Source organism: Stegastes partitus, unplaced genomic scaffold (assembly GCF_000690725.1).
Source record: "Stegastes partitus isolate 25-593 unplaced genomic scaffold, Stegastes_partitus-1.0.2 Scaffold366, whole genome shotgun sequence".
Classification (NCBI taxonomy): Eukaryota; Metazoa; Chordata; class Actinopteri; family Pomacentridae; genus Stegastes; species Stegastes partitus.
In genome coordinates, this window is record NW_007578097.1 from 190,453 (window position 1) to 204,683 (window position 14,231).

General features: G+C 40.8%; 1 protein-coding gene across 3 annotated transcripts in view; it reads left to right on the plus strand.

The window, feature by feature from the left end:
• ksr1a (kinase suppressor of ras 1a) overlaps positions 1–10,329 on the plus strand; it is a 29,383-nt gene extending 19,054 nt beyond the window's left edge. For all 3 annotated transcript variants that reach the window (XM_008284599.1, XM_008284601.1, XM_008284600.1), the window contains exons 6-19: positions 604–673; positions 833–916; positions 2,048–2,109; positions 2,199–2,308; positions 2,779–2,947; positions 3,592–3,640; positions 3,727–3,790; positions 4,772–5,083; positions 5,168–5,364; positions 5,455–5,551; positions 5,683–5,816; positions 6,250–6,381; positions 6,504–6,639; positions 6,819–10,329. In XM_008284599.1, the coding sequence (XP_008282821.1) occupies positions 604–673; positions 833–916; positions 2,048–2,109; positions 2,199–2,308; positions 2,779–2,947; positions 3,592–3,640; positions 3,727–3,790; positions 4,772–5,083; positions 5,168–5,364; positions 5,455–5,551; positions 5,683–5,816; positions 6,250–6,381; positions 6,504–6,639; positions 6,819–6,956 (1,754 nt within the window). In that variant the 3' untranslated portion in view covers positions 6,957–10,329. The remainder of the gene's footprint in view (positions 1–603; positions 674–832; positions 917–2,047; positions 2,110–2,198; positions 2,309–2,778; positions 2,948–3,591; positions 3,641–3,726; positions 3,791–4,771; positions 5,084–5,167; positions 5,365–5,454; positions 5,552–5,682; positions 5,817–6,249; positions 6,382–6,503; positions 6,640–6,818) is intronic.
• Positions 10,330–14,231: the final 3,902 nt, after the last annotated feature.

Consider the following 14,231-nt stretch of genomic DNA (forward strand, 5'->3'; position numbering starts at 1 on the left):
TGCTAAAATATAATTATTATTGTTATCTGTCAATTTTCAGATTTACTGGTTTACAAAAAAATCTATTATTTCTTGATTAAGAAGTCAAATATTTACTTGCATTTTTGTTTTAGTGGTTGAATGTTATGCTTCATTACTTTGACTTCTCAGAGAGTCGGCTCACATTTGGGTATAAAAAGGTGAATTCAGTTTCCTCATTCATGTTCAAAAAGGTAAAACACTGATAGCTGAGTGCGCATTAAAGCACATTAGACAGGTGGTCTTAATAACTTTGTTAAGCACTGTACATGTTGAAGACATAACATTGTGGACTACATGATGGTGTCTATCCAGTATGACTTGTCTAATAATGCTGTTATTGGTTTGGTTGCACAGTGGGATCTGGGAAATGACTGTTCTCATCTTTATTCAGTGTGTATTCTTGTGCAAACTTGTCTGTTTGGGATTGAATGTGACCAGAAGTTTTCATTTCTGCATCCTGTTTTAATGACACATTAAAAATAGGCAGATGTGGCTTTTTTATTGTACATTTTCTCACTGGTGTCCCCACATTAGATACCAGTCTTTCTCAACCACCACCTTCTTCCTTCTTTCTCTCTCTAGATAATGTAGCAGTGCATCGCAGTTCCCCACAAGCAGTGAGGAGGGACATAGGTCTAGCAGTCACGCACAGGTAGATCTTTCTTTTACAAACTATATATTTTATCCTTACTAAGCTTATCTCACAGTAAAGCAAATAAGCTCCATTTTTATTTTTTTGTAATAAATTGCTGACTAACAGTAGCTCTAATCCAATCCTGGAGAGCTAACAGAAGCTGTTTTGTTTGTGCAGGTTTTCTACCAAGTCCTGGTTGTCCCAGACATGTCAAGTGTGCCAGAAGAACATGATGTTTGGGGTTAAGTGCAAACACTGTCGGTGAGTTGAGTGCTTTCTATTTAAAGGACACTTCGCTCAACTTTGACTATTTTTGTTGCTGTTGGCGGAGACGGTGAAAAGGTAGCACGAGAAAGCCGAGTCAGGATTTGTTCCTCGACTGTGTGATTTTTTTAGAGGCGCTCCTTGACTGGAGTTTCGTCCACGCTAGTGCACATTTTTGTTTAGAAACTCATAACTTTTATAACGTTTATGTCTGGCGTCTACGCTACTCCAACATTTTAGGACCTCTGAAGTGGGCAAGCGTGAGACCATGATGTCCATGTTTGTTTTCAGATTGGGTTTATTAGTCCTCGTACTCCACCATAAATGTGACATTGTTTTATTTAGCTTTTTATAACCTACCACTGTATTTCATGATATCTGTCAGACGAGCTCAACAGTGTTCATGGTAACTTATTTTTTTGTTTTTATTTCAATGAAGAAGAGAATTGTGGCTCACAAATGAGAACTACGCAAATGAAGAGCGACATGTTTTATAATCGAGTGATATACATTTTAAACACACGCGTCACTCCTGCTCCTTTATGTTATGGGTCCTTGCTCGTAGCTCCTCAGACAGGCCGCCTCCATCCTCCAGTGTTAGGAGTTTAGCATCATTTGTGATGGTGCACCAAGATTGATTTCCAGGTCACGAATAGGAGGACAGAGGAAATTAGTAAAACGTTGAGTCTCATGTGTCCTGTCTTGATTCAGCTATCATCTGACCCTTTTTTTGTTTTTTTGGAGGATAACACAGACATCTGCCTACCAGTGGTTCATTCCATACAAATAATGAATTGCTTTCCAATAACAGTTCCATCTAGTTTGAAATCTCTCGTCTTCATTTTCACCGTTGCGGTTCCTCTTTCAAGCCCCATTTTCTACAACTAAGCGATCAACCATCTACTGTCTGTTTACACCTGCATCACTCAGTGGTCATGTGATGTGTGTTTTCAGGCATGTTTGTATAAACGGAGGTTGTTTCTGCACACAGATCCTTTTTCATTTTAAAATGGCATTTTTGTATTCGTGTGGATGGAACTGTAATCTTGTTCTGGACTCGACAAGTGTTCTCGCTGCCACATGCTAATTGGTACCAAGAATCTCATGTGCTGCCCACTTTCTGTGCAGATTAAAGTGCCACAACAAATGCACTAAGGAAGCTCCATCCTGCAGAATCTCCTTTCTACCAAGTGAGTTTTGTTTCATCCTCAGTCCGCAGTTGATGAGCGCCAGCTATTTTGCATTCACGCACGTGTGATGTTATCAATTTCTCCTGCAGTCACCAAAATTCGGAGGACGGAGTCAGTTCCCTCTGATATAAACAACCCTGTGGACCGACCGTCAGAAGCGCCGCAGTTTGGCACGCTACCAAAGGCCATTACGAAAAAGGTAAAACGGAGGAGTTCTGCATTACAGCGAATATTATCTAAGCCGAATTGAAATATTGTCAGATTAATTAATATGATACTATGATATGAGCTATGCAAGAGCCACTCAAGTGGCAGACTAGAGCCTCTTCATTGGCACTTTATGAAAATGAAGGCTTTATTTGTCAGATTTCCCGTCACACAGATAACCAGAGTTTGTTTTAGAGAGAAAAGACAAATAATTCCTCAAGTGATTTTTGTCATCTGCTCTTCAGTCTCACCACCATCTGCTCTTGCGTAACATTGCAAAGATAAGCAGTGCTCTCCCAAATGTTATGCTTTCGAGTGCTTTTTCTTGCTGCCATAGTGCAATCAAGAAGATTTAACTTGAAATCGTGTCTGATTGCTACAGTCGCAAATGAAAGTAAAAACAAAGCGGTGGGATTGTAAAGGTGATCTTAAATGATATCACGTCCCTTCCTGTGCCTCCAGGATCATCCTCCGGTGCTCAACCAGCTGGACTCCAGCAGCAATCCGTCCTCCACCACCTCATCCACACCTTCCTCACCGGCACCCTTCCAGCAGAGCAACCCCCCCAGCGCCACTCCGCCGCCCAACCCGTCACCCAAAGGCCACCGGGACAGCCGCTTCAACTTCCCAGGTGAGTTTATGCACAGGAGGGGAAATCTACAACTGTAGTTAGCCAGACAAACACTGACAAACAGACTGAAATGTGCCCCGTAGCGCTGTTTTCCTGTTTAATAATGTGTAATAACATATTAATAATAGTACAAAGCTGACACACACTTCTAACCTCCTTCTATTTCTATAAATGCTACTAACACTGAGCTGTGCTCTTAATTCAAAGCTTCTCTAACCAAGAGTTTCTCTCCCCGCCACACTTCTCTGTCTTTTCCTCCTGTCTTTTTTTTTTTTTTTCCACAAAAGCTGCCTGTTACTTTCAGCATAGACAGCAGTTTATCTTCCCCGGTGAGTTGACTGTCCCATAGTGTCGTAATACATTGTTGCCATCCCATCATCCCACTGTGCAAACCTTTGGATCTCCTGCAGCTTTCTATGTCTCCTAAATGTTTGTTTGCCTGGTTATCTTTCACCGTGTCTGCACTGGGATTGTAAAGTAACGCGTTGACGCCATCTGCTGGCAGTCGTGGGACATTGCATGGTCGTGTTCTGTGTGTGGTGAAGGTTTCCTAACGGTAGCAGGAGAGAAAAAACAAGGAGGACAGAAGTTGTGGTCTTTAGCTTCCTGCTTAAACCACTTTTTTTTTTTTTTTTCCTTTACAGATGTTTCCAGTCCTGTAAATTTGCACTCTGATGTCCTCCAAGACACAGTGTAAGATATTTCCGTTTTGCAATAGTTTAATAATTCCGTTTTTTCTTGCATTCAGCCTCCTCTGATATGACTTTTCTGTGTCACAGCAATGAGATAGAGCAATCAGCGGATGACATACATGCTGAGCTGGTAGAGGATGAAGACGAAGAGGTGATTACTGTTTTCTTTCAGTCTTCTCTGACTGTGAGGCTGCTCAGAGTCATACGCATGAAATGTATCGTACATTATATTCTGTTAAATTTTTGGAGACTGATACCGTCATCTGTCCAAGAAAACTGGCCGTGGTAGTCTGTAACTTTTTACTCAAGTCGACGTACTTGTACTTAATTATTTCTTTTTACTTACCACTTTTAGAATTCTTCTAGGCTTTATCACAGAAGAAAATACTTTTAACTCCACTACATTTACCTAAAAACGTTCCACAAAAAGAAATGCATGCCCTTCCTATTCAGTAAAAAAACCCAAATGTGGACATTTTAAACATTTCTGATAAAAGAATAAAGTGTTTCTGTATTGTATGCGAAAATTCTCCTGCATCTTAGGCCAAATAAACGTTTATATCTCTTCTTGCATTTGCTGCAAAATCCATTCACAAAGATGAAAAGTTCCCACAGCACAGCAATGCTTCAAACATGTGACAATTTTATGGAATATAATGCTTTTCTGCAGATTAAACTAGTCTAACAGTATGTAAAGGAGTCCAAATTTGCACATCTACAGCAATAGAGTGCAACACACACATCATAAATAACAATAAAACAGTGAAAGGACACATTCTACTGCAGAATAAGTGCACTGATATGTACATTTTGTCAATAACATCGTTTTACTGAAGTAAGTTTTTAAAATGCTGCAATTTTTCGTGTGTTGTGGAATATTTATTTTTATTTGTACTTAAGCAAAGGACGTCAAAAAAACATAAGAAAGCTGAATTTATGGACAGAAAGACTTCATTCATGTGCTACATTTGTTTATTAGATTGAATTGTAATGTGCTAGGGTTTTTATTGTATTCATTTGATCATCATCTGAGACAACCACACAAATGTAAAGGCAGAGAACAAAAAACAACACTTCAACAAGTCAGCGGTGGTTTCCACTGTACAAAACAACCCATCATGTGCTGTTACAGGAAGGGGATGAGGACATTGAAGTTGAAGATGAAGACCCTGAAGCAGAAGACGAGAATGACGAAGAAGATGATGAGAACGATGACGAGGGGGAAGATGACGACGAAGACGACGAGGATGACGACGACGACAGGGAGGAGATCAGGATGAACGTGTGCTCAGACGGCGAGTGCGACGAGCTGGATGATCTGCCCAGCTCTCGGGGAAACCAGTGGAAAGGCCCCATCTCCCGCAAGGCCAGCCAGACCAGTGTCTACCTGCAGGAGTGGGACATCCCGTTTGAGCAGCTGGACCTCGGAGAACTCATAGGAAAGGTGAGGAACGTGACTTACAGATGAATCCTGTGTTGTACTCTGAGGGAGCACAGCTGTAATTAGTTTGTTTTTTCGTTTATTCAGGGCCGCTGGGGCAAAGTACATAAGGGTCGGTGGCACGGTGAGGTAGCCATCCGACTTCTTGAGATCGATGGGAACAATCAGGACCATCTAAAGCTGTTTAAAAAGGAGGTGATGAACTACAGGCAGACCAGGCACGAGAACGTGGTTCTGTTCATGGGGGCCTGCATGGCTCCACCCCACCTCGCCATCATCACCAGGTGAGAGCAGAAACACCAAACACGCCTCCGACACAAATAAATATGCTTCGCTCAATAAGATCTTTTCATTCTCTTCTTGTTCCATTACAGTTTTTGCAAAGGAAGGACGCTGTATTCGGTTGTTCGAGACACTAAAAACACTTTGGATATTAACAAGACGAGACAAATCGCTCAGGAGATCGTAAAGGTATTTACTGACTTTTATATTTATGCATTTGGAAGAATTCAGACCATCATTTAAAGATGCAACGTATAGGATATCGAGTATAAATATAGCAGAAAAATACCAGTAATGCCTCTGTTTGCCTCCTGATGCAGGGAATGGGCTATCTGCACGCCAAAGGCATTGTTCACAAAGACTTGAAATCAAAGAACGTTTTTCACGACACCAATAAAGTCGTGATCACAGACTTCGGGCTGTTTGGGATCTCTGGAGTCGTTCAGGAGGGGAGGTAAGAAACGCCACTCGAGAGACTTTAAAAACACAACCTCAGCTAAAGTAGTGTTCGCACCACACTGCTATTACCTGGAGAGGTCCAGTGATTTGTAATAATTGCTGAGGTCCACAGTGGTAGTCCTGCAGGCATCCATCTCCCCTGTCAGCCAGCATTTTTTATGTCTTTTTTTTTGCAAAGACAGAAGACTCCCGATTGTAAATTTCAGAGTTATTTTCTTCACCCTCTCGTTGTTTGAAGTGCGTTTTTGAACATACAGCTGGCTAATTTTTTGCTCTCGCTTCGTTGTGTGATTTCATGAAGGGCGCTTTTGTAGTTGGGAGTTGTGCTGCATTTAGTTAATGCATTTTCCACTCCGGTTAATGGATCTTTCCACTCAGATTTTCCAATCCATTTGATTCGTTACCGAAAACCGTGCCTTTTATTCCAGGCGGGAGAATAAACTAAAACTTCCACATGGCTGGATTTGTTATCTCGCGCCAGAGATTGTGCGTAGGATGAGCCCAGGTAACAACGAGGACCGCCTTCCATTTTCCACCGCGGCGGATGTGTACGCCTTCGGGTGAGTCCTGCACACACACTTTGTTAATTTAAGTTTAAGCTCTTGTGACCTGTTTCTGACTGAGAATAGAGGTCACCTTCTGACAGAATAATCACTCTTCTCCTTCACCCCCTCACTTGAAGCACGATTTGGTATGAGCTTCAAGCTAGGGACTGGCCAATCACCAACCAGCATGTGGAAGCTACCATCTGGCAGGTGGGGAGCGGAGAGGGCATAAAGAAGGTTTTGGCGGAGATCAGCCTGGGCAAGGAGGTCACTGTGAGTGGTGTTTCAGTCATTCACAAAAGCAGATGTTTATTCGGCTTGTATAATCATGCTCTAGTGGTGCAGAGATATCAGGATGTTGCGAAACTTTTTCAATCATAGTCCACGGTGCAGTGAGTGCATGAGTCGGTGCTTTGCCAGGCGCATTGAACCTGAGCGGTTTCCTTCCTCAGGAGATCCTCTCTGCCTGCTGGGCGTACGACCTGAGAGAGAGGCCGACCTTCACCCAGCTGGCCGACATGCTGGAGAAGCTGCCCAAACTCAACCGCAGGCTGTCGCACCCCGGACACTTCTGGAAGTCTGCAGAGTAGGTATCCTAGAAATGGAGGAGGATGTGAAGACACTGGATACGTGAAAACCACAAAAAAATCTATATTTCTAATTGTGTATGTTCTTGTGGTACAATGTTCTGTCAGCGATGATCCTCTTAGTCTTTGATTCCAAACTCAAAACAATATGAGATTGAAGCAGAGTTGTTTTCAGCCTGATGGTCGCACAGACTTATTTATGTATAAATAAGATTCATAAATGGGTATTTGTCTGATATAAATTGCACTTTGTCACCACAACAAAGCAGAGCTCCTCTCGGCTCGGCTGTTGCTCGCTCTCAGACGAAATGTGAACTTCGTGGTGTATATATGTAAATGTGACTTTTAAAGTTTAATTTATTCTTCGTCACACAATGCTCTCGTCTGAAATGACGCGGTTTTGACAGTAAAAGGTGTCACGGGGCTTAACCGTCACTGTCTCATATATGTAGAGTTTTGATATGTGAGCAGCAGACTGTGGCGCTGTAGCGGGTTGTTGTCATAGCAATTTATAAGTTCCTTACAAACAAGGCTGCCAGGGACGGGACGAGTGACTTTTACGACACAGACATAGAGTTGCACACTTCTTTAATCACTTTACTTGCTGTCACCTAGGTATAAATTAGGGGCCAACTGAACTTTTTCAGGACCAGTACTGATTATTAGTCATCAAGGAGAGCTATCATTGATGTACATCTGCAGCAAAAATGAAAATCGTGGCATCAAAGTTTAAAATAACCCAAAAAAGGCCTTTTGTTTATTTATGCTTTAACTAAAAGAGAGCTTTAGTGTTGATAGTGACTATAAACAGGCTGAGGTGGCAGCATCAGAGCCTACACAGTGCTTTGAAAACTTTAATCTGTTAAAGAGGACATAATGGTACCAGTAATGAGAAAAAATGCAGAAAATCAAATCCAGTAATCAGCCAGACCCATAACTGGTTGAGTTTAAATCTGGGACATGCCGTCTGAAGTTTAGAGTAACAACCCAAAGTTCCAAACCCAGTTGTACAAAAAGTAGAGTTTTGTGAAAATCATTTGCTCCATAATCCTGCACATTTCTGCACCACATTGGATTTCATCATCTTTCCAACTCAGACCAGCTTTTCCACTTCACGCATCTTCTGTTTTATCTACATGACTTCATCACGGCTCCACTGCCACGCCGCGTTTCCCACTTTTCTCTGCTTTTTTTTATCTTGTGTTTATTTTATTTTTTTCCACACACCTTTATTGCATTTGCTTCAAGACTACTAGTAGTCGAGGGCTTCGCTATTGATCCTCGTACGGTTAAATGCCAGTTCCACACAGCTGGTTGACATTACGACAGCAGACACACCAGCAAGAAAACAATCCAAAGCTCGGTCATAAAAGGATCATAAGATTATGAAACAATTCCTTTGTTGACTTGAACTAATCTACATGTGCGTGTGTGTCAGATATCTTGCTGCTTTTCAAATGATGCTTTGTTTTTCTCAATGTAAGCCTGTTAAAACTTTCACTAACCGTCTAACGTTTGTGTTTTCCTTTTTGCTCTTTTCTCCCCCTTTTGTTTCTGTTTCTCTTTTCTAATCTAGGTTGTAGCAGTCGCTCTGAAACATAAGCAATGCAAAACAAAAACAAACAAACAAAAAAAAAAGCCTGGGTCTGCCTTGCATGCTCCTGAATCCTTAACTCTTACGGGATTGATCAAAAGCATTGCCTCTGCCTGAAACAAGGCACTGCTTCCACTAATCCACAGTCTGATCTTCCATGTCTAACCAGTTTTTCTTGTTCGGAGGAGAGGATCGGTGGACCGAGCTGTGGCAGGCCGGGGATGGGGGGTGGGGGAACGGCCACCGGCCAGCTCTTTCCCCCCTCCATCCTTTCTAATATCTCCCTTTGCCTTCCCTTTTTTTGGTTTTGTTCATTCGGGACTCATGAATAACTGGCTTGTGGTGTCTATGCTGGGACTGACTGGTGCGCTGTGGTCTGTGCCTGCTGATGGCTGCCCTGTCCTCAGCCTCCTGCTCACCTCCTTCTTCTGTGCTGCTGCGATGTGGTTGTTCTCCTCGGGGGGTCCTGACCACATGACTCTTTTTTTTTTTCCTTCCCCCCCCCCTCCGCCTCTTTCAAACACACACATATAAACACACACCGCTGGACATAAAATGGACCCTACGACCAAAATGGACCGCTTCATTTATCTACGTTTTCCCCGAGGGTTTTGACACGCGTGTTGACAGGCTGCTTGAGTGATGCTCTCAAACCGACTGCCTCCTCTTCCCTTCGGTTTCGTAAAAAAAAAAAAAAGGGTTGCGTGACGGCATGTGCGGAGATATTCGCCAGCCCGTGTCTAGACGCAATATGCACTTTGTCAGCAGGAAAAAAAAAAAACATAAAATCATGAACTCTTTATTTTTTGTGTGTGTGATTTAGTTTGGGTTTTGAATGGTCATATTTGCAGTGTTTTATTTTCTCTTCAGGAGAGGCTTGGGCAGAGTGATGATGATGTGTGATACATGTTGTCGGTTTTTGGAGCGTAATCTGGTAAATTCACTGTTTAATGGACGCATTTGAGAACAGGGCACTGATGAGGAGTTGCTCAACGACAAGGGAAGTGAAAAGAAATAGGGGAAATCAACACAGGAATAGAATACTACTGGCTATTTATGATTAAAAACTTCTTCTTTTTTTTTTGTTCAAATAATAATGTCCATCTGTTGAAGTGTAAAGTGCACCTTAAAAGAATATGAGTTACTTCTTTCAAGGAGTTGAGTGAGTTCATTCTCTGCGCAAAAAAAAAAAAGATAAAGATAAATCAGGAAACTGGCGCAAAAGTGTCCTATATCTTCCTTAAACAGTACCTCTCGTGCGCGCTTGTGTTTACCGTTTGTGGTTGCTGGCTTCAGTTGGCGTGCTTGTATTTATGTGTTTCGTGTGGGTGCACGTGCGACTGAGTGAGCGTACTGTGTTGGAACATGTAGGGTTTTTTTTTTTTGTTTGTTTCTTTTTTTTTTTTCTTTTGTCGAAGATTGCAGTAAATGTTGTGTTGCAAATCCAATGGTATGTAATGTACATACATTATTTAATGTATAGCAAATTAACATTGATTCTTCTAATATTTGTACAAACATTTTATATGTAAAATACATCACGACATTTTTGAATAGGTACTGCTATGGCTATTACAGATGTGTATATATATATATTTATATTTTTTTCATGTATAAAAAAAAGGACTGTATAAAAGCTGTACAATTTTTTAGAATGGGCCAATACATGTTTTTTATGTTATTGTAAAAATTCATATTTTTGTATTGCATGTGATTACCATTCTGTACACGCAGTTTCTGTTTTCATCCATGGAAGACAATAAAATGAGGCTTGTCATGTAACAACAGAGTAGGTAGTCTTATTGTATTGCAGCTGATATAACAAACGGAACCCATCATAGCAGACATTATAAGTAGATATCATATTTGAGCATTAGTATAAAGTTACTAAGCACATTTACTCAAGTCCTGAAGTACAATTATGAAAAACTTATGAAGGGAAATACTGGACTTTTTACTCCACTACATTTATCTGACGGCTTTTTTTTAATGGATAATATATCAATAAATTAAAATGCAACACATTGTTAAAGATTAAAGCAACAAAGCAGAGTGTAGTCTGGGTCACATTTCAGATGTTAACAGCTTTTTAATTGTGATTTCTTTAGTTTCTTCTTGCACGGTTTCATTCCAGTTAATGTTTAAGTGACCGTTTAACGCTACAAGAATCAAAAGATGGAGGAAAAGGAAGATTAGATATAGATTTGTTTGTCAGAAATAATGTTTTTCCTCTTTCCTCTCATATCTATCTGGCGTCCCACTATGTAAAACTATAGATAAAGTAGTTCAAACTGGTTCCACCTGCAGCAGATACATTATCATGCTGCTGACACACTGATGCTTCGTTATTATTAATCTCATCGTGTCATTTATATTCTACCATATCAGTCAGAAGAACCAAACCAGAACTTATACTTTACTGCATTTTGGTACTAATATTGCTGTAGTCCTACTAAACTTACTTTTAACTTTTCTGTATTGATGCTTTTACTTTAGTAAAGGATCTAAATACTTCTTCCACCACTGCAGTTCCAGTATGCACTGCAGGCGTATGATAATAATTTGTGTCAAATTAGAAAGATTATTATGAACTTGTGCTAAAATGTTTTACGTATACATAGGAAATAATTAGCAAACAGAAGAAATGTGAAAATGATATAAAACTTTCTTCAGTTTACACATAAAGGCTAAATCACATGTTCAAGTTTTTCAATAGTTACACATGATTTCATTCTGCAGTCTCTACCTCAGCATATAAAATAATGTAAACTGCACTAAACAATCAATTCAGCCTCTAGCTCGAGTTGGTTTACATCAGGCCTTTAACAAGTGTGTGTGAGAGATTAAGCCCTTTTGACACTGGAATGATTTTCCAGCCTTTTAGTTGCCAGAAAAACTCTTGTGTGAGGGCGCAGAGAGTCAAGCATGATCTCCAGTTTCCTTGTCGACGATCAAAAGAGGACGAACTGACATTGACCTCAGAGGATTTGCTACACAATGCAGCCTCCTGCAGAGAGGTCACGCTGACACGACCTTCACGAGGATACACAAAGCATGGCGTCTCATGGACTGATCAAAGAAAAATCAACCTCTAGCAAAATGCTGGAGAGAGGAAAGTCTGCCGTGTTCTCGTGATTCTGTCATGGCTTCTTCACGTATGTAACGACATATATTGATGTGATGATTACACTGAAGCAACAAGAGGAATAATGGAGGTATACCGGAGCGTTCTGTGTGCTCACATTCAGCTATAACAAAATCCAGTGGATGATGTTTCACCGTTCAGCACGACAGCGATCCTCGAAGCAACCGAAGAGCTTTTAAGGATGAAGAGGTGGGATTCAATCACCTGATCTCAGTCTGGTTGAGCTGCATTCCACTTGCTGAAGACCAAACTAAAGGCAGACAGACCCCACGGTGATGATCCCGGAGAGCATCAACAAAAAATGTCCCAAAAAAATAAGAAAAATTGATACAAATAACAGGAAACAGCACCACATCCAGATTAAATCACATTTTTTTCTTTATAAACTGCTGTTTCCAAGGTCAGTAATGAACCTTCATGCTCATTTCTGTAGAATGTTATAAGTACAAGCTTGTAGCAGCTGCACAATAATCAAAATCCCATTTTGCCTCTAGGTGGCATAAAGACCCAACACAAAGTAATAGTGGTCACCATCTGTCCTTATATTTTGAACCCACACTGAGAGGCAGAACTGCTTGTTATTACAGATGTGCACATTTCACATTAGGCTCGCTCATATCTGGGGCGACCTGATGGCCAAGCGGTTCAGGCGACGCTGTGCGGCTGATAAAAACCCTCAGCAGCCAAGACCCCTATTAGACTGTTGGACCAGTTGTTGCATCTAATTTCTTTCTTGTCCGTCTGTACTGTTAGATCCATGTGCTAAAAACTAATCTTTTAAAGAAATGTTTTCATTTGTGTATAATGTAAGGCTTGAGAGAGTCGCCTTTCTATCATCTTGAATGTAAGTTGCTGTTTCCTACACCTGAAAGCCACTTAAACACTTGAGTGAGTCAACTTAAACACAGTCTGCTCCACCACATAACAGCACATTATCAGGTTTAGAAGTGATACCATACAGGAAGTAGCACTACTTTCATTTAAATTGACCTTTTTGTTGCTGCATATTTATGCACACTTGTAATCTAGAGGAGAAGTGGACAAACTGCATAGGCAATCCTTTATAAAGGTTCAGAAAAAAAGAGTGTTTTTTTCCCCCACCTTTATGCTTTGGCAGTTTTTCCAGTAATAAATACTTTGAAAGTTTATAATATACGACATTGGGAGCTGTCATGAAAATGAGAAATACCGCTTGCATTCAGTCCTTGGAACCTGTTATCTGTAAGGTTGCATCTGAAGTGTGGCTTTGAGTCAAAAAGAATGATGGATGGATTTCTGTATACTGGTATCAATCCAGTGGAAAAGAGGGGACCTTGTATCCTCCACTGCTACTAAAAGCTCTTTGACTCCAACTGGTACTGGACCACATGACCAGCATTTGGTGAGTGGAAACTGTTTCCATTACTGGGAGGCCAGTCGCAGAATGACAATTAGTCATTTGTTCGATTTTCGTCATTCTCTGTTACTCAAGTTTTGGGATCTGATGATTAAGCAGTGCTACGTTCACAAGCAGTGGACGGAATCGCTTGTCTTAAAATGTGCAGGGTGATAATAGTAACAAAAGCTAAAGCACCATCACACATACATCCTCACAATTATGTTGTGTAACCAGGGTGAAGGAGGGAGTCGGAGAGAGAGAGAGAGAAAAGGAGAGAGAGAGCTTTCTGGAGGCCATTTTGACATTTGCTGAGCCCACTGCTACAACTGTCAGCCATCAATTGATGACCTTGGGATTGTCCTTAATGAAGCTGTCCAACATCGCAGCCAGCGAGTCAGCTATTTATAGAAGTGAAGGTACCGAACGAACAAAAAAAAAAAGAAAGAAAAGAAGAAAGAAAGAGGGGCATACACGTGCACACAAGCACACACATCCACCATAAATACACAGCGAGTGTTATTACTGACAAATGGGACTTTCCGTCACTCGGGGGAAGGTGTGGGGCTTTTGAAATGAAGTCAGCTGCGTTCCTTCAGTTCTCACTTCTCTTTCATGCATATTTAGCCTGATGATGCATTTCTCCTCAATCAAATGAAATCAGCATCAAGGATAGAAGCTGAATTAACTCTCAGTATCATGTATATAGGTCAGTTTTGAAGTTCTAAGTGTGCTGGGAAATTTTTTAGAATGATTTTTGTTTGAGCAAAAATGTAAATCTTGTATGTTTACAGGACAAAATGTGGATAAATGCTGACATGTAATCAGCATCTCTGACCTCTAACAATGTGAAAGCAAACATATTATCTTGTTTCTTTAAAGGAATCAGCCATAGTAATTTAGAACGTTACTTATGGCACACCTGTAACCTTGCTGTCACCCTTACCTCTAAAAAAAAAAACCCCAAAAAACAAGACATCTAATATTCTCAGCACAGATTTCTGTATATTTTTTTCATCTAACTAACTCTGAGCATTTGAGAAAGCAGCTGTTTATGTAATTTTTAGCACCAATTTTTCTATCCTGCGTTGTTTCTTTGACGCCCGTGATGATGACATTGTCGACAGCACAGCAGGCTGAGCAGCAGGGAGTTATACACTCCAG